This window comes from Schistocerca gregaria, chromosome 2, assembly GCF_023897955.1.
Source record: "Schistocerca gregaria isolate iqSchGreg1 chromosome 2, iqSchGreg1.2, whole genome shotgun sequence".
Lineage (NCBI taxonomy): Eukaryota > Metazoa > Arthropoda > Insecta > Orthoptera > Acrididae > Schistocerca > Schistocerca gregaria.
The window spans coordinates 809,197,611-809,216,254 of NC_064921.1; the positions used below are offsets into that span (position 1 = coordinate 809,197,611).

The 18,644-nt window shown below is 39.7% G+C and overlaps 1 protein-coding gene across 3 annotated transcripts in view; it reads right to left on the reverse strand.

Annotated features, from left to right (window-relative positions):
* LOC126335105 (ubiquitin carboxyl-terminal hydrolase 31) overlaps positions 1 to 18,644 on the reverse strand; it is a 347,357-nt gene that overhangs the window by 10,554 nt on the left and 318,159 nt on the right. For 2 of the 3 annotated variants that reach the window (XR_007564816.1, XM_049998042.1), the window contains exons 9-11: positions 15,820 to 16,087; positions 8,819 to 9,076; positions 5,900 to 6,057 (exon numbers count right to left, since the gene is read on the reverse strand). Coding sequence is in view for 2 of the 3 variants with exons in the window: in XM_049998042.1 (XP_049853999.1) it covers positions 5,900 to 6,057; positions 8,819 to 9,076; positions 15,820 to 16,087 (684 nt within the window). In the remaining variant the exon portion in view is untranslated. Of the gene's footprint in view, positions 1 to 5,858; positions 6,058 to 8,818; positions 9,077 to 15,819; positions 16,088 to 18,644 lie in introns of all 3 variants that reach the window. The other variant, XM_049998043.1, reaches the window with a different exon arrangement.

Consider the following 18,644-nt stretch of genomic DNA (forward strand, 5'->3'; position numbering starts at 1 on the left):
ATAGGAGGAGAGCAGACAGTTGAATACCTTAAAAGTAAAATTTGAATGATAGGTTTGAAGGAGAAGGATGAGAGTGAAGGTGTAACATCCAATGCATGTCACACAGGAAAGAAAATCAGTACAAGCTATACAATGAAGAGTTATGTTACAAACAGGGAAAACCAAAGCATTTCAGATGTTCATGGATATGTGGCAGATATCATCGAGGAGCCTGTGGAGGCAACAGGCAACATGTACAATATTATCAGTGTAGATGCAAAAACAACAACTGAAATGTGGTCAAACAGGCTGAAAAGGCACAAACAGTGTTTCCAAAGAAATGACAACAATTATTTGTAATATGATTTTAATTAATAAAACTTTAGATTAGGAGTCAGTAACACTGCTTGCTCAATGTACAGATTGACTAACATTGGCAATAGACTACAACCCTATCTCACCCGAACCTCAACCGCTGTTTCCCTTTCACGTCCTATGACTCTTATAACGGCTGTTGATTTCTATACCAGCAGTAAATAACCATTCACATTATCTTAACCTATCTTTTAATGTAGGTTCAATACTGCCTAGCATGTTCCTACATTTCTCTGGAACCCAAACATATCTTCCCCAAGGGCAGCTTCTAGCAGTTTTTTTTGTTCTTCTGTAAAGAATTCACATTAGTATTGTGCAACCGTGATTTATTAAACTGATAGTTCGGTAATATTCACACCTGTCAGCACATGCTTTCTCTGGAATGGAATTATTACATTCTTTTTTAAGTTTGGGGGTATTTCACCTATTTCATACATCTTGCTCACCATATGGAAGAATATTGTCATGGCTGGCTCTCCCAATGCTGTTAGTAGTTCTAACGGAATATCATCCACTGGGGCCTTGTTTCGACTCAGCTCTTTCAGATCTCTGTCAAATTATTCTTGCAACATCACATCTCCCATCTTATCTCCAAATATGTCCACTTCCCTTTCTATAATATTGCAATCAAGTTTATCTCCCTTGGATGGATTCTCTATATACTCCTTCCACCTGCAGCTTTCCCTTCTTTGCGTAGTACATGTTTTCCATCTGTGTTGTTTATATTCATCCAGCTGCTTCCCTTTTCCCCAAAGACCTCTTTATTTTTCCTGTATGCAGCATCTGTCTCTCCCCTGGAAAAATATGTTTTTAATTCTTACATTCATCCTCTAATCATTCCTGCTTAGCCATTTTGCACTTCCTGTCAATCTCATTTTTTAGACATTTGTATTCCCTTACACTTGCTTCATTTATTGCATTTTTATATTTTCTCTTTTCATCATTAAAATTCAACATCTCTCATGTTATCCAAGGATCTCTACAACGCCTTGTCGTTTTACCTATTTGATCGTCTGCTGTCTTCACTATTTCCATTTCTTAAAGCTACCCATTTGTCTTCTTCTGTATTGCTAGTAACACTAGTCAACCATTACCTAACCAAAACAGTCTGCTGTGCTGGTACTGCTACTGCGAACGAATGACAGCAAGGGGAAACTATAGCTGTAATTCTTACCAAGGGCATACAGCTTTACTGTATGGTTAAATTAGATGATGGCATCCTCTGGGGAAACTCTCAGCAACCTTTGGTTCCATCTCATTAATTTCTTACCTTTTTTTCAATTTCTTCAATTTTAACAGAGTGTTTTTAACCAGTAAATTTTTGTCAGAGTCCACATCTTCCCCTTGAAATGTCTTACAATTAAAAATTTGGTTATGAAATCTCTGCCTTACTATTAAATAATCAATCTGAAATCTTCCAGTGCCTCTGGATCTCTTCCACATAACCAACCTTCTTTTACGATTCTTAAACGAAGTATTGGGGATGATCAAATTATGCCTTGTGCAAATTTCTACCAGGTGACTTCCTCTTTAATTCCATTCCCAAAGTCCATATCCACCTACTCTTTTTTGTTCTCTCTATTTTCCTAATTCCAGATTCCACTCCCCCCATCACAATTAAATTTTCATCTCCTTTAACTATCTGAATAATTTGTTCTCTCTCATTAGACATTTCTGCAGTCTCTTCAATAGCAGAGCTAGTTGCCATATAAACTTGTACTACTGTGGTAGATGTGGGCTTCATGCATTTTGGCTACAGTAATGCATTCACTATGCTGTTCATAGTAGCATACTCACATTCCTTTTTTCTTATTCATTATGAACCCACTCCTGCACTACCTCTATTAGATTCTGTATTTATAACACAGTACTCACCTGACCAAAAGTACTGTTCGTCCTGCCACTGAACTTCACTAATTCCCACTGTATCTCACACCCTGATCCATAGAACGGCAGTTTTGTTTCACCTGATAACGACGTCTACCTGAGTAGTCTCCACCCGGAGATCTGAACAGGGGACTTTACTTCCAGAACGTTTTACCCCCAGAGGATGCCATCATCTAATTTAACCATACAGTAAAGCTGTATGCCCTTGGTAAGAATTACAGCTATAGTTTCCCCTTGCTGTCATTCGTTCGCAGTAGCAGTACCAGCACAGCAGACTGTTTTGGTTGATGTTACAAGACCAGGTCAGTTGATTATCCAGATTGTTACCCTTGCAACTGCTGAAAAGGCTACTGCGTCTCTTCAGGAACTACACATTTGTCTGGCCTGTCAACAGATATCCCTTCATTGTAGTTGCACCTATGGTGCAGATATCTGTATCGTTGAGGCCTCCTATACTGCTAATTTACAGATTGCCAGAACCTCCTTAACACCTTTAAAAATGTACCTCTGTTGTCAAGTAGACGGCGCCAGCAATTATGCTATGAAAAAACTGTGCATTTTTAGTAAAGAGACTACACACTAGCTCACAAGAACAAGAAGTGACAGGTGATGGCAAGGGCATGCATACCTTGTGAACAATGCCTTGTCTGGGGGTAGGTGAAGAAGGGGGTGGGGTGTGGGAGGGCAGTAGTAGTTTGGAATGAAGAATTGTTTGGGGATTATGATTTCGGTCTGAAAGGAACTGATAACTGTACTGGAACTGGTGACTTTATACTGACTTTATACCTGCTATTCCACTACAGGGGATTGGGGGAGGGAGAGGGGGGATGGGCCCTAAGGCAAATTTTAATGACAGGTAAGTATAGGTGGATGAGGGTGAATTATATATTTTACAAAATTCAAATGTTTATTGGAAACTACTGTTTCCATTCTCTGATTGTTAAGCTTAACATACATGTATTCAGTAGTGATCCCTTGGGAAGTTCTTTAGTAAACAAAACTAATTTCTGAGGATTGGTGAGAGAAAATTCATTCTATTTCACAATTCAGTATCATCCAAAAAAAGTTTATTCTGAAAGTCTTGAAGGGGAGTTTCTCAGCCATTCCTGTAAAAACACATGTGGCTGTGAAACTTCTGTAGGACCAAAGATTTTGAAGTCATGCAGCTAGTATCTCAGTTAGTTTCCAAAGATAACAACTGTTAATATTTGATTTAAGGTCAAACTAATTCCTCATTTGAGTCCTAAATCAAAAATTAACACTAGTTACCATTAGAATCCAACCAAGATCTCTGAAAATGAACTACTTTAAAACTGAAAATGAGCTAGTTTTAAATCTTTGAACCTAGAAAAATTTCAAAGCCACACACATATATCTTTGTACCTGAATATGACATAACACCTGCAAACCTGTTTATAAAATACATAAGAAATATTGTACAATATTATACCAGTGTCACCTGTTCACGTGAATTCTTTACAGACGAATGGAAAAACTGGTAGATGCGGACCTCAGGGAGGATCAGTTTGGATTCCGTAGAAATGTTGGAACACGCGAGGCAATACTGACCTTACGACTTATCTTAGAAGAAAGATTTAGGAAAGGCAAACCTATTTTTCTAGAATTTGTAGACTTAGAGAAAGCTTTTGACAATGTTGACTGGAATACTCTCTTTCAAATCCTGAAGGTGGCAGGGGTAAAATACAGGGAGCGAAAGGCTATTTACAATTTGTACAGAAACCAGATGGCAGTTATTAGAGTCGAGGGGCATGAAAGGGAAGCAGTGGTTGGGAAAGGAGTGAGACAGGGTTGTAGCCTCTCCCCGATGTTATTCAATCTGTATATTGAGCAAGCAGTAAAGGAAACAAAAGAAAAATTTGGAGTAGGTATTAAAATTCGTGGAGAAGTAGTAAAAACTTTGAGGTTCGCCGATGACATTGTAATTCTGCCAGAGACGGCAAAGGACTTGGAAGAGCAGTTGAACGGAATGGATAGTGTCTTGAAAGGAGGATATAAGATGAACATCAACAAAAGCAAAACGAGGATAATGGAATGTAGTCAATTTAAATCGGGTGATGCTGAGGGAATTAGATTAGAAAATGAGACACTTAAAGTAGTAAAGGAGTTTTGCTATTTAGGAAGTAAAATAACTGATGATGGTCGAAGTAGAGAGGATATAAAATGTGGACTGGCAATGTCAAGGAAAGCATTTCTGAAGAAGCGAAATTTGTTAACATCAAATATAGATTTATGTATCAGGATGTCGTTTCTGAAAGTATTTGTTTGGAGTGTAGCCATGTATGGAAGTGAAACATGGACGATAACTAGTTTGGAAAAGAAGAAAATAGAAGCTTTCGAAATGTGGTGCTACAGAAGAATGCTGAAGATAAGGTGGATAGATCACGTAACTAATGAGGAGGTATTGAATAGGATTGGGGAGAAGAGAAGTTTGTGGCACAACTTGACTAGAAGAAGGGATCGGTTGGTAGGACATGTTTTGAGGCATCAAGGAATCACAAATTTAGCATTGGAGGGCAGCGTGGAGGGTAAAAATCGTAGAGGGAGACCAAGAGATGAATACACTAAGCAGATACAGAAGAATGTAGGTTGCATTAGGTACTGGGAGATGAAGAAGCTTGCACAGGATATAGTAGCATGGAGAGCTGCATCAAACCAGTCTCAGGACTGAAGACAACAACAACAACTTTTTTTTCCATTCATAATATACAAAACATTCTACCAACAACTGATGGAACAGGCGAACGCAAAACTACATTAAATGTATACTACTCTAAAGTACACCTCATAATCAAGTATTCTAGCATATTCAAATTCTAATAAATCTGAAGATGCATGCTGTAGATCTCCAGAGCCAGGAAATGATATCAAGAGGTAATAAAGGCAAATGAAGCCATGAATTCTAGCGGAAGTAAAGGAAAAGATAACAGATCATAAATTGATTGCTGTAAGTAGTAAACATGAAGAGATTCCTCTACTTGAAAAGTAATACTACTTCCTGATTTCTTTTTAAAACTGTAGCAATCTTACATTGATCACCATTTCACATAATGGCTCAGTGATTCCCATTACTGATGGCCTGCAGTAGATTGTTTTGAGGCCATGGTTCATTTTGGAAACGGATATTCATTGCACAAAAATTGAGTGGATCTCATTAATTGCAGCCAGTTTCTGCAGTTATTCTCTAGTGTTAAAAAGAAACAACCTGTATTAACCCAGCCTCAAAAATGCAATTTTGTAACAAATATGTAAATGAATAGCACAAAATCTAACATTAATATTAATGGTTCTCGTAACTGTTAAAAAATGCAATTTTTCATATTGTAGCATTTATTGTGAACATAATGTACAGAAAATGTAGCTCTACTATTAAATGTTGCTGTTGTTTCTCAAGCTCCAGCTTGTAGTTTTGTAAATACTGAGATTATTGCTGACAGAAAGCAAAGTATGACACAACAAAAACATACTGCAGACAAGCACAGCTTTTCACGCAAGTGTTGACGACACAGTTTATCTGCTGCAGCCCCTGCACCACATTACACACCCACCACAACTGTTTAATGTTAGTGGTGTTAGTGTAGTGACATACGACCACTTACACCTCTTTCTACGTCTGCCCCATGTTTGTTTTGACCCTCACCCAGTCACTCCTGGGAGAGGCAAGTGGCGCATCCTCTTCAGAGTAATGCTCGGCTTCCGTCTCCGTGGCCACTGAACGCTTGTTTGTCGGTTGCGGTTGCAGCGTCGAGTAGTTACGAGCACCACGAGTGAAATTTGGCGCAGCATTTTCTTCTGATTCTGCAACAAATGTTGCAAAACTTTAATTAAACAGAGCAAGTCACTGCTGGTTTGGGATTTGTAAATATGGCACACACTTTTTCTATGTACTGGTGAGGAGAGAAAAAGAAACTGTAAGCTACATTACACATGGCTTTGAAAGTAAATTGTAGGACTCGCATCTGAATTAAAAGCGACTGGTGCCGTCAGGAAAACTTTGATACTGCATATCACAGAACCTAAAACTTTTTCCCCTACACTTGTGAGACTGCAACTGCTTCTTTACTTCTTTTTAATGGCAATGCAGGAGAGGCTCACACTGTTATTCAGAGCTTCTCCAGTTGCTTATTACGTGTTACTAAGTAAACGAAAGGCACAGTAGTACGTGGAAAGCACATTCCTAATAGCATAGTTACCCTTCTATCTTAAACGATAGTTCTAGCAAAGAAATACGAACTCAAGGACAATAAACAGAGGCATATTTCATAACTAGGCAATTATACTACCAATTAGGAAGAAAGAAGAAAAGAAAATATTAGCACAGCAGAAGAGTTCCTCTTTGCTGTGTGTGTGTGTGGGGGGGGGGGGGGGGGGTGTTTTTCTACTTTTAAAGGAGGGCTTTTGGAAAAGCTGAAATATTTTTAGGTATCCTGCCCCCCCGCCCCAATATTTGATTTTGTAGATTTGACTTATTAAATGTAGATTTGGTATGGGTTTTTGTAGTGTCTGTAATATTTTGAATGATAATATGGTTGGCTTCATACAATTTTCTACAGGTGATAAGACTGTCAAACTTATGTTAATTTTGCCAGTTCCACTGAAACAAAGAATGGATTACATAAATGGCACATCAGAAGCAATGTCCAAATAACTTATGGTTGAGATATTTCATGGTTTCACACCAAAAGGAACTTAACATTTTTCTAAATATCACACATGAATTAAATATTTTGGGTAAATATGTAAAAGAAATGGATTTCATAAAAGCAAAATATATGGTATTTTCACTGAGATGGCAATACAGTCTTTTGTTGTAGTAAGTAGAAGATTATGGTACACTCATAAAGGTTGAGAGCACTTTTTTTTTTGTAATTAGTGGAAGTCAGTCTGATGTGATGGGTTCCTTTAAGCACAACCTTGTTGTATACAGTATATTTTAAGTTCCAATTGGAAAGGAAATATAACAACAAATGATTATATAGAAATATAGTTTTGAAAGGAAACTAAGAATGATGATGATGATGATTGTGGTGATAATAATAATAATGATTAATAATAAAGAACAATGATACAAAAATTATATTTACATACTTACTTAATATAATTCATAACACAGTTGCTTTGAAAAGAAAACCAAGGAATGGTATGAGTGTTTTGAGTAGGTTAATCATTGGTGAATAAAAAGGGAAAAATGACTGATGTTCCAGTATTTTTAGTAGAACTGAAAAGAATAATCCTTAGAGTAAGGTTTCATATTTGAATTAGATTAGCACACTTACTCATTTAGATGAGGTGGGATAAATTAAATTCGGGACTTTTTAGCATGACTACAACTAATTTTTTTACTAATCTCAATGATAGTTAACTTGCACAAATATGTCATTTGTAAGTAAATGATATCCTGTAGTAGTTCAGATATTTGTTTTGTATCTTGTAATTTGTTGAGGTACTCCTCAGGCGGCTTGCGGTAGATGGAGTTTCTCAGCAGACATCACTATGTCATAGCTGGTCTGCACGGAGCTACCAGTACTGTACAGGGGACCCAGGAGGACCTAAAGTACTCTGCTTCAAAGATTGCCAATGAAGACTCAAATTAACAATGTCAATAACAAATTATATTGAAAACTCCTGAATGGACTTAATTTTCAGTTAGAGCCTAGTATCCACTCTAGACACGTCTTCATACTTGAGACACGAGACGTCTCGAGACACTTCTTCAATAACAATAATAAAACTTAAATGTTGACTGAAGCTAATGGGAATGCCTTAAAAATGGCAACAGAAGAGAATTAATTATGATTTTGTACAACCCAACTATGCTGAGTCATTCTTTTAAATGAACTATCATAAGTAATGAAGAGACGTGGCAGAGTGTGGGAAGTGATGTATTACAATACAACAGAAGAAATTGAGGATCTTGCACAAGATATGAAAAAATGCATCAAAATATTACATAGCTATCTTAGCACAACTAGCTTAAATACTGAATACAAATGTTTATTTTACTATATTAAGTCATTGCTAGAACATTCACAATTTAAAGAGTAAAGGGATGAATTTACCAAATAAACAATACACAAAATTTTTGATAGGCTCGTAAATGAGACATAACACTGCTACCTTTAGGATGAATACTCTTTCAGAGCTATAAAGCTACCTTGCACATGACCCCCCCCCCCCACCCACCCACACACACACACATACACACACACACACATTTTACAGCCACAACTGCACTGGACAGTCATGCTGCACTGCTGCCACAATGGGACAATGTAGCTGTATACGTGTATGTGTAGTGTATAGCTCTGAAGAAGCAGCTAGCAACATTCTCAGTCTTATTAATGCATCTATCAATGATTCAGTTCCTCAGATACAGGAATATAACATACACAGATATTGCAATTAACAAAACCAACATAATGCAAAAAAAAAAAAAAAATAAAACCACTGACATCAGATGAGTAAACTAAACATCATCAAAGTAACTGCTCACAGTATTGACTACAGCATCGGCAACCTTTACCATCACAGGTTTCTGTAAGTGTGTGAGCCACTTTACCTTTGTTGGAGAGGTCTTCCTGAGAGCGGCTAATGGAGTGGTTGAAAGCAGGCATCCGATAGACCCAATGGTCAAGCCCAGAGCCCGACGAGCTGGTGGATGCGGCCGAGCTGGCCGAGTAGGAACCCGTGCTCAGTCCCCGGCGCTGGTAGAACAGGATGTAGGCAGCAGATGTCACTATACTCGTCTCGGAGACGGGCTCCACGCGAGTGTCGTCAAAACAGTACCACTGGGCATCGTACGGGTTCCGGCAGAAAGCTGTCAAAGTAAGGCGACAGCAATCAGGTCTGATGAACATAAGGAAAGAATCTTTTGCAATGACATGGCAATGTACCAGAATGCTGCTGTAATCATTATTTGATAGACATTTTACATTAGCAATAGGCCTATTTCAGCATTATTGCCATCTTCATGCTATTTCCATATTGCATCACAGTGCTGCGTCATCTTACAATCTTATTGCTCCATAGGGCGTTTCCAACTGCAGCCAAATTTTTAAATATTAATCTCTATTAATTGCTGTCATTTGCAAATGTAAGCTAAGTCTTTTATTGCTTATATATACTGTTAAGGTTTTGACAACTACAATTAACAGCTAATCCAGTGATGTACACTTACACACGTTTTTGCTATCTTGTAAGATCTTCAACAAACTCTAAAATAATAATTCACACATTTTATATACGAGGTGTCTAAAGGACAATGAACATGAGAAGATGTGAACAAAGATGAATGCGGTACTGAATCAGTTAATGTCCTCTGTTGGCAAAGCAAATAAGACAGGACACAAGACAAAGGAATTGACATTTGGCTGCTACTGGCCATTTACATCAATGGGGCAATTTGAAAATTTGTGTCAGATTGGGATTTGAACCAAGATCTCCTGCTCACTAGGCAGATGCTCTGCCCAACGGCATCTCAGCACAGTGGTCATCGCAATTTCATGGACTACCCTAGAATGCCTTCTGTTAGATCCACATTCTCAACTTACACACACACTACTGACATAGTGGACACTGTCTGGACTGCAACAAAAAAATAATACATTCTGAATGAAAAGTCTTTTTCAACTGAGGAAGTTGCAAAAGCAAAGAGAAATAAGCCTATGTGCAAGTATATTGATAGCAGTATGCTGCATATCAACCTTGGACAAAGAAGATAGAACAGACAAAGCAAACTGAGGCAAAAATGAATTCCACTTTCAGGGAAATATTAAACATTATACACAATAGAGTACAAAAAGCTAGTTTTTTCATAAACAATAAATACAGAATGGAGGTAATGAAAAACAAAAACATTTTTTCCCATTGTACTTCTGACAGGTTTGATGCAGCCTAACAAGAATTCCTCTCTCATGCCAGCAACTTCATTTCAGAGCAGTCCCCGCACCAAATGTTCTTCAATTATTTGTTGTACGGGATGAGAAGGAAAGATATCTGTCTTCCTCTACAGTTTTCTCAAGTACCATTTTCTCCTGCTTTGGAAGCCAAATAACACATGACTGTTGGAGCAAGGGGATTATAGAAAACAGGCTAGCACATGCAGAGGGGCAGTTGTTATACCTCATACTGTCTGTTCTTTTTGTCAATGTCTTCTAGGTGTCCCTCTCCTCACACTGATTCTGTGGAGAACCTTTTTATTTCTTGTCTTATCAGCCCACCTAATTTTCTCCATCCTTCTACAACACCACACCTCAAATCAGTTTTGCGCAGACCACGAGTCACATCCATACAATTTAGTTCTCAGAAATTTTTTCCTCACTTTAAGGCTGGTATTTTATACAGGTAGACTTCTTTTGGCAACAATTGCCCTCTCTGCATGTGCTAGCCTGTTTTCTATAGCCCCCTTGCTCCAACAGTCATGTGTTATTTGGCTTCCAAAGCAGGAGAAATCTTTCACTCCACCTACTTTGTGGCCCCCATTTTTATACAAGTTCATCACTAATACCACTTCTGCTACCCCTCATAACTTACATATTTTTCGGTTTACACTGTTTTTAGTGTAAGCTCATCGGACTGTTCAATCCATTCAACAGGTCCCGCAATTCTTCCTCACTTTCATGGAGATAGAAATGTCACTGGTGAATCTGATCACTGATAGCCTTTCACTTTAAATTTTAATTCCACTACTGATCCTTTTCTTTATGTCCACCTTTGCGTCTTCAATGTACAGACTGAAGAGTAGGGGCAAAGATTACTTCCTTGTCTTATACTCTTTCTGACCCTACTACTCCACTTTTGGGTTGTATTTTCGGGTCTTGCACACCACCACCACCACCACCACCACCACCACGGACAATTTCCAGCCTCAGGCAGCTGGGTGTGTATGGAATACAGGCCTCTCCGTCGTCTTCTGTCTTGCCACCATCTCTCCTTCTTCACCTTGGTCCAGTCTCCTCCTTTCTTCTGGATGCATTCCTCTACTCCTTTCAGCTATCTGTCTCTTGGTCTTCCTCTTGGTCTCTTTCCTTCCAGTTTCATCTCGTGTATCCTCCTGGGTATCCTTTTCTTCTCCATTCTCTTAACGTATCCATACCATATCAGCCTTGATTTCTGTATCTCCTCCTGTAATGGTTTCACCTTCAATAACACTCTGATCCTCTCATTTATTAACCTGTCTAGTTTTGTCACTCCAACACTGTTTCTAAAGAATTTCATCTCGCTAGTTTACACTATGCTTTTCCCTCTGCCTTTCATAACCCAGGTTTCTGATACATATGTCAGGATCGGGACATAGTATGACTGTCTGGTATGTAGTCTTTTTACTGATTTGGAGTACATACTTGCTCCACATCAGCTTCTGAAATGATTCTGCTTTTCTCCCCTGCTCGTTTATTTCTCTGTCCCTCCCCCCCCCCCCCCCCTCCCTCTTCATGTTCCTGTATCAGGCTTCCTAGGAACTTTAACCTCTCCACTCTCAATCGTTCCCCACCAACTGTTATTCCCGTTGTTCCTCTCTCCTCCTTTCTTGTTGTGATAATCATCTCACTCTTTCTTATACTAAATTTCATCCCATATTCTTGTACTGTTCGTTCCCATATGTCCAACTGCTCTTGTACTTCCTCCTCCTTATTCCCAAAATCATCCGATCACCTGCAAACACCATAGCTTTCATCTTCCTTTCACCAATCACTTGTGCTACTGCACTCATTATATCATCCATCACTACAATGAAGAGCAATGGTGAAAGTGCACTTCCCTGCCTCAAGCCATTCCTCTATTCAATCCAAGCTCTCATCTCTCTCCTCCCACTTTTACACAGCTCACACTTCCATGGTACATTTCCCTTATCCAAGGTCATTAGTAGATCTATTCCATATTCATAGTGCTGTTCCTGCAGTTGTATCAGAGCAAAAATTAGAGATCCACCATGGAGCTTACTGTTCTAAAGCCATGTTGGTCTTCTCTCATTCTTCTTTTTAATTTTGCCCAAATTCGTGCTTCCAAAATTTTCTCAAAAATTTTTGCACAGTAACTCATCAATGTTACCCCCCAATAGTTCTTGCACTATTTTCTATTTCCCTTCTTGAAGATCAGGCCAATTATTCCCTTCTTCTAATCCTCTGGGATCATCATCTGTCTCCACACAATTTTCATTACTCGATACAGCCATTGTATCCCCACCTCTCCTCGTGCTCTCGCCATCTCTACACTTAGCTCATCCAGACCTGGTAATTTCCCTCCCTTCATCTTGCCCAATGCCTCTTCTACTTCTCCCCATGTAAGGTCTTTTTCTATTTGCTGTTCCTCCTCTTTTTTTCTCATCTGTTTGTTCCTCCTCATCCGGGTCTCCATTTGGGTTCAGGAGTTCTTCAAAATACTCCTTCCACATATTCTTGAGTTCCTCCTCATTCTCTACATCTTGTCCACTTTGTTCACCATTTGAGCATAATATGTGGTACCGTTCTTCCTCTTACTTTTAATCATCACATATAACACCTTCACTATCCTCCTCCATCATTCTGGTCCACTGTTCCATCCACTTTCTTCTTTCCTCCACCACCACTCTTTTTGCTTCTTTCTTGCTTGCCTGATACTCTTCTCTTGTCTCTACTGTTCTCTTCTGGAACAATACCCTAAAGGCTCTATTCTTCTTCTGTACTATAGCCTTTGTTTTATCATTCCACCAGAGTGTTTCTTTCCATCTCTTTTTGTTGCTTGTCCTCCCACAAATTGCTTCCACCACACTTACTAATGTTCCCTTGAATCTACCCCATTCTTCTTCTACCGTTTTTGGTTCATTCTTTGGGATGCTTTCCTTTACTGCACGTAGGTACTGTAGCCTGAATTCTTTTTCCTTTAACTTGCATACCCTTGTACGTCTTTCCTGGTTTTCTGTCCCTTTATTATCCTTAGTCCCTCTCAGGTTCATTACCAGCAAATGGTGGTTACTACCACTATTACCTTAATGTCAACTATGTTCCTATTTATCGCACTATTGGACAGGAAGTAGTCAACTATCAACTTTCTCTTTAAGTCTTGACTGTATCAGGTAATCTTGTGGCTCTCTCCTTTCCTGAACCAAGAATTCCCAACCACCAAGCCTTTCCTTTGACAGAGCTCCAATAATCTTCCACTTTCCTCATTTCAGCAGCCCCAACCCTCTGGTCCAAGCACACTTTCGCAGCCTTGTCTTTCTCTTCCAGAGTGTGTGTTTAAATCTCCCATTACTGTCATATTCTTCCTCCCCGTCTGCTTCTGTATTTCTTCTTCAAACTATGGCTTCTCCTCAGAAGTGCAACCCACCTGCAGTGCATACACCTGTGTTACCTCTATTGTCGTCCCCTCAAGTGAAGTTTTGGTCTTCATCATCCTATCACTTATTCTCTTCACTTCCTCTTTTAATCGATCTCTTACTACTATTCTGATTCCATTTCTCCTTCCCTCCTCATTTCCACTGCAGTACAGTCAGTAGCCTTTCCTCAGTTCTCTCCTTCCTTCTCCTTTCTATCTTGTTTCAGCTAACCCCAATAGGTCTAGTACATATTGTACATTATTTACCTTTCGCTACAGGTTACATCTATTTTCTTCAGAATTTTGAGCATCTTTAACCATTTTACACTTTCGAATGCTTTTTCTAAATCAACAGATCCTCTCAATAAATATTTCTTTTTCTTATGATTTTAGAAAATCTGGCGGATTTTATTTATGACTACCACCTTACTCCACCTACACACTCTCTCTTATGGGATGCACAGGGAAATTCCTCTTGCACTCTAAATGGTGATGCCTTTTCTTTTAGTTTCACTGAAGGTTGTTTAGACTTTTCTATATGCTGGAATTGTTCCTCTGACAACTACTTCTGGTTCAATATTCGACAAAACTAATAATTTTGATGGAAAAATAAAAAATGAGAACCAATGCAAAATATATTTGTTCAGAAAGCAGAGAGAGGCAATTGTTTGGAGTGGGTAACAGTAAAGAGGGAGTAACAATTATGGGATTTCAGGCAGACTGAGACAGAGTGAGATTGCAGGTCAAAGCTCAAATGAGTATATTTTGATAGCTACAACATAGTATTGAAAGATGCCATCTCCTGTGGTGGAAAAGAATATATTTTCCAACAAAGTATTTTATGGTGATAAGATTTAATATAACCAGTCTGCCTGAGCTTTTTGGGCTATTAGATGGAGGCACAGAAAAGTGTGGGACATATTAGAGAGGTTGAGGATTGGAAAGTCTGGCACACGTGCGCACACACACTGTTATGAAAATCACTCTCTACCCCCTCATTCGGATGGAGTCCATCCCTTCTACTACCACCTGATCAAAAGAGGTAGCACGTCACTTCCATTAGTGAAGAGCTCCATTAGGAAAAGTTGAAAAAAATGTGAAAAAAATTCTACATTTAGTAAGCAATACAGGCTGTGAAATATCTGTAAGATAGGGTATAATGAGCAACACATTACCTACTACCACATGTTGGTAACAGTCCACTGCCAGGGATGAAGAACTGAGACTCTTCAATGCCTCTATCAACAATTCAGAGAAACAACTTACTGCACTAGGCAGCACCGGTACATAAATCACAGTAATTACTGAGATCATTTACATGCGACACACATTGAGTGTGAGACTGTCATGGTGTCAGATGTCGATTAGTTATTAATTTCATGTACAGTGTTGATAACAGAGCTTCTTGTAACAAGTGAACCTTCCCAAAAGTGGAGCCAGTGCTGTGTTGACTCGCATTACTCTTATCTGGGGAGAGTTAATTCCAAGATGCGTACTATGGAAAGGGGTTTAGACTTACTTCATTCCCAAATCACGATCTTAGGAATTGCATGGATTGTCATGGGGAGAAATGTCTGAAAATTGGTAAAAAGATTTTTACAAGATTCTCACAGTTTTCTTGAGAGATACTGCTAGAGTGTATCCCAGGTACAGCAAAAAAGGATTACTTCTCACTGAGTAGCCAAGATGCAGAATTGTCAATGAAGATCTGATTGACGATTAAGGTAAGGTAAATCACTGTCATCTTCTGTCATCACTGTTGTCAACAGTGTAAACAAAATTGATATCTGGCACCATGACAGTTGCATGTTTGATATACATCACTTGCAAGAGATCTTGGAAATTACACAACAAGTTACAATTACCTAAAACGTAAAAACGCAGAGTGGTAGTGCATGAAATACGCAAATTCCCCCCAGAAAATAGCATGTCTAAGTTTTTCAATGTTGGTGGAAAAAAAGGAAATCATAATTCCAGTAGTGACTTTTCATGCTTTCCCGACGGATCTGCTGCAAATACTCTTCTCGGGTTTGCCGCCAGATTGTATTGTGTAACTCGCACAATATTTCGTCGAGCAGTTGCATCGACGAAATATTGTGCGAGTTACACAATACAATCCGGCGGCAAACCCGAGAAGAGTATTTGCATAATTCCAGTAGTTTATTGGTAGGTACAAACTTCATTTGATACTGTTAGCACATTAGTCAGTAGCTATTTTTATGTGACACAGCCTTCCAAACATTGAAATGCATCAAGATGAGCCCGTACCTGTATAATGGCCACCCTGGGGATCCTGGCCATGGTGGTTGCACACTGCGTACAGGTCGTACACATTGTCATCCGGTCGGTTAGGAGTGCGACGAGGCCGTTTCCATGGAGACCAGCCGAGACCGCCGAGGACACCACCACCCGGTGAACACAGGTTTTGAGGAGGAGGGCCGTTTGGTCGGTCAGCCAGGTGAGGATTCATATCGAACCCATATAGAGGGAAATCGACCAGCGTTGTCAGTTTTGTTGTAGACCTCTGCTTGGATTGCTGTAATACATCAACTGCATAAAAGTGATGTTCACTATCTAGTACAATGGCAACTTTGTATGTGCTCCAAAACACTCTCCACTGTTACGAGATGAATATGCTCACGTCTGTACTACACAATCCACCATGTGGTGTGTGTTGCAGAGGTTTCACAGTGTTCCAGCTTCATTCCCCTCACCCCCTCCCCCACCTATACCATTTGCAAATAGTGCACGAGGAGAAAGAAAGCCTGAACACTTCTGTGTAGGCCCTAAAGTTTCTCTACTTTTAGCATTGTGTTTGGTACAAGTAATGTATGTTCAAGAAAGTTTTACATTTTTTAAATCCTTTTGGAACGTGACTTTTCATAATTTTGTGTGTAAGGCTCTCCTAGTATTTCATGTAATGTCTGCAGTTGTATTACTGTGACAGTCTTGAACTGACTGAACAAATCTGTGACAGATTGTGTAGTAATTCGTTGAATTTTCTCTCTCTTTCTCCTTAATCTAATTTGTTAAAGGTCCCAAGCTGATGAAGGATGCTCCAGAATTGGTCAAATGACATCGTACAGTTCCTCAACATGCTAATCTTCTAAATTGCAATGTACAATCAAAATAATTAAAGTCAAGAAACTGGAACAGCACAGCTAAATGCCAGTCAAAACTAATCAGAAACTCTATGCCTAGCATCAAGGCTACAGAGCTTCTCCTTTTGTCCTTAAACCTGATGCCTTGCCCCTGGAGTCTCAGACTCCAGTGCAGGAGACAAATCTGCTACTAAACGAGACACATTGACTCATTTGAATCCCTAATCAAAGTCCTTCACACCTTGCATCAATCCCCAGCTAAACTACATCATGTCCTTACTATACCCTTTACTATGTCTGCCTGTAGCTGCTGTCTTCGTAGCCTCCCCCACGTGCCACTTCGTGGTAGAGCTGTGCAACAAGTTATAAACTTGTACAACTGAGCCAGTTACCACTATTAATATATATCATTAAACAAAAACTAAATCATGAAGTGCACTTAAACAACTTGTACGATGATACTAGACATTATATGTTTACTGTGTGTAACATCTCGTGAACAACTCACATTATCATGAATTATTTCACCAATATGCATTAATTTTGTCATTAGACTAAACTCTAAGTGTTCTGAACATTAATGAAAAATACTGCCATTTATGTTGCAATTTAACATGACAGTTAGTTGAAAAAAGGACAGTCAGTCCAATGCTGTATGTGCCAACATTATTCAAAACTGCATGTGTAGTCTGTTGTGAGTAGAGGTGAAAGTAGCACACAATAGCTTTTTGTGAAGTGTCATAGACAAACCACCTCACTGGCACCCGTTATTTCTTCAGCCTTTAACAAATTCTGGCAGTTTTGGTTATAAGCAATGAAACGGGTGACCAATAGATGGTGCCAACTACAAACCCTGGTGCGGTTAAAAGTGTGCAACTAGCTCTGGCATTTGACTCCGTTGTGGATCCTTGTGAGACACCCAACTTGCTAGTGCCTGTGCAACCTTCAAAGTTTATGGTTGATTGGTTGCTTGTTTGGAGGGGACCAAATAGCAACCTCATGTGTCCCATGATCTAAGGTGGCAGAAATCAAGTGAGGAACAACACAAACAGCACAGTCCAATCAAAGGGCAAGGAAAATGAGCAGAGAGATAAAAAGAATGTCGGGCTAACAAGAAGACTAAAGAACAGGAGGGGGGGGGGGGGGGGTTGTGGGTGAGAGAGCAGGGATACCCCAGAGACCCAATGCTGGGATACCCCAGAGACCCAATGCTCATTTGCTCATTGGTGCACCAGTACTGCAACCAACCCTTTCCGATCCCCACCATACCATGATCATGACACAATGGGGACAACACCAGGGGAAGAAGACACAATAAAGGGGGAAACAAAGCAGACAAAAGACCAGACAGAACATAGAGAAAAGAGAGGAGAGCCTGGCTGGTGTGGAGGCAAGACCAAGGCCACCATAACCAATGCAGACACTAACCAAATGACTATAATTCCTGAAGTAAATTTAGGTATCGAAACATGGGAAGACACGTAACATTAGCAAAGAAAACTGGTGACAGGTGTAACTCTGCAAGAGTCATCTGATAACAGGTGGGTGGACATATTTAGTGTGAAGGGCTAAAAGGAGGGGCCAGTCCAACAAAATATGGAGATCCAATGGGTGGGGGGCGCCAACTACCAAAAGGGGGGAGGCGAGAGAGTGGCTCACGGTGGAGCAAAAATCCAGGGGTCAACCAAGTATCGCCGATATGAAGACAGAAAAGGGTGATAAATTCCAACTGGGGCAGAAGGAGGAAGGAAGAATACCACATGGTGAGCGTCTCCTAGTCTCCTACATTGCGCAAGTTTATGCGTCTCCTAGTCTCCTACATTGCGCAAGTTTATTAGACAGGGAGGTAGCCTCCCCCCCAACCATCAAGAGTTGGTCCACGATTTAGCAAAAAGGGATCTGATGTAAAGCTGCTCATGTGGCGCCCCGGAGAACAGGAGGTTGTTGGTTGCCAAGCTCGCCCCCACCACACACACACACACACACACACAA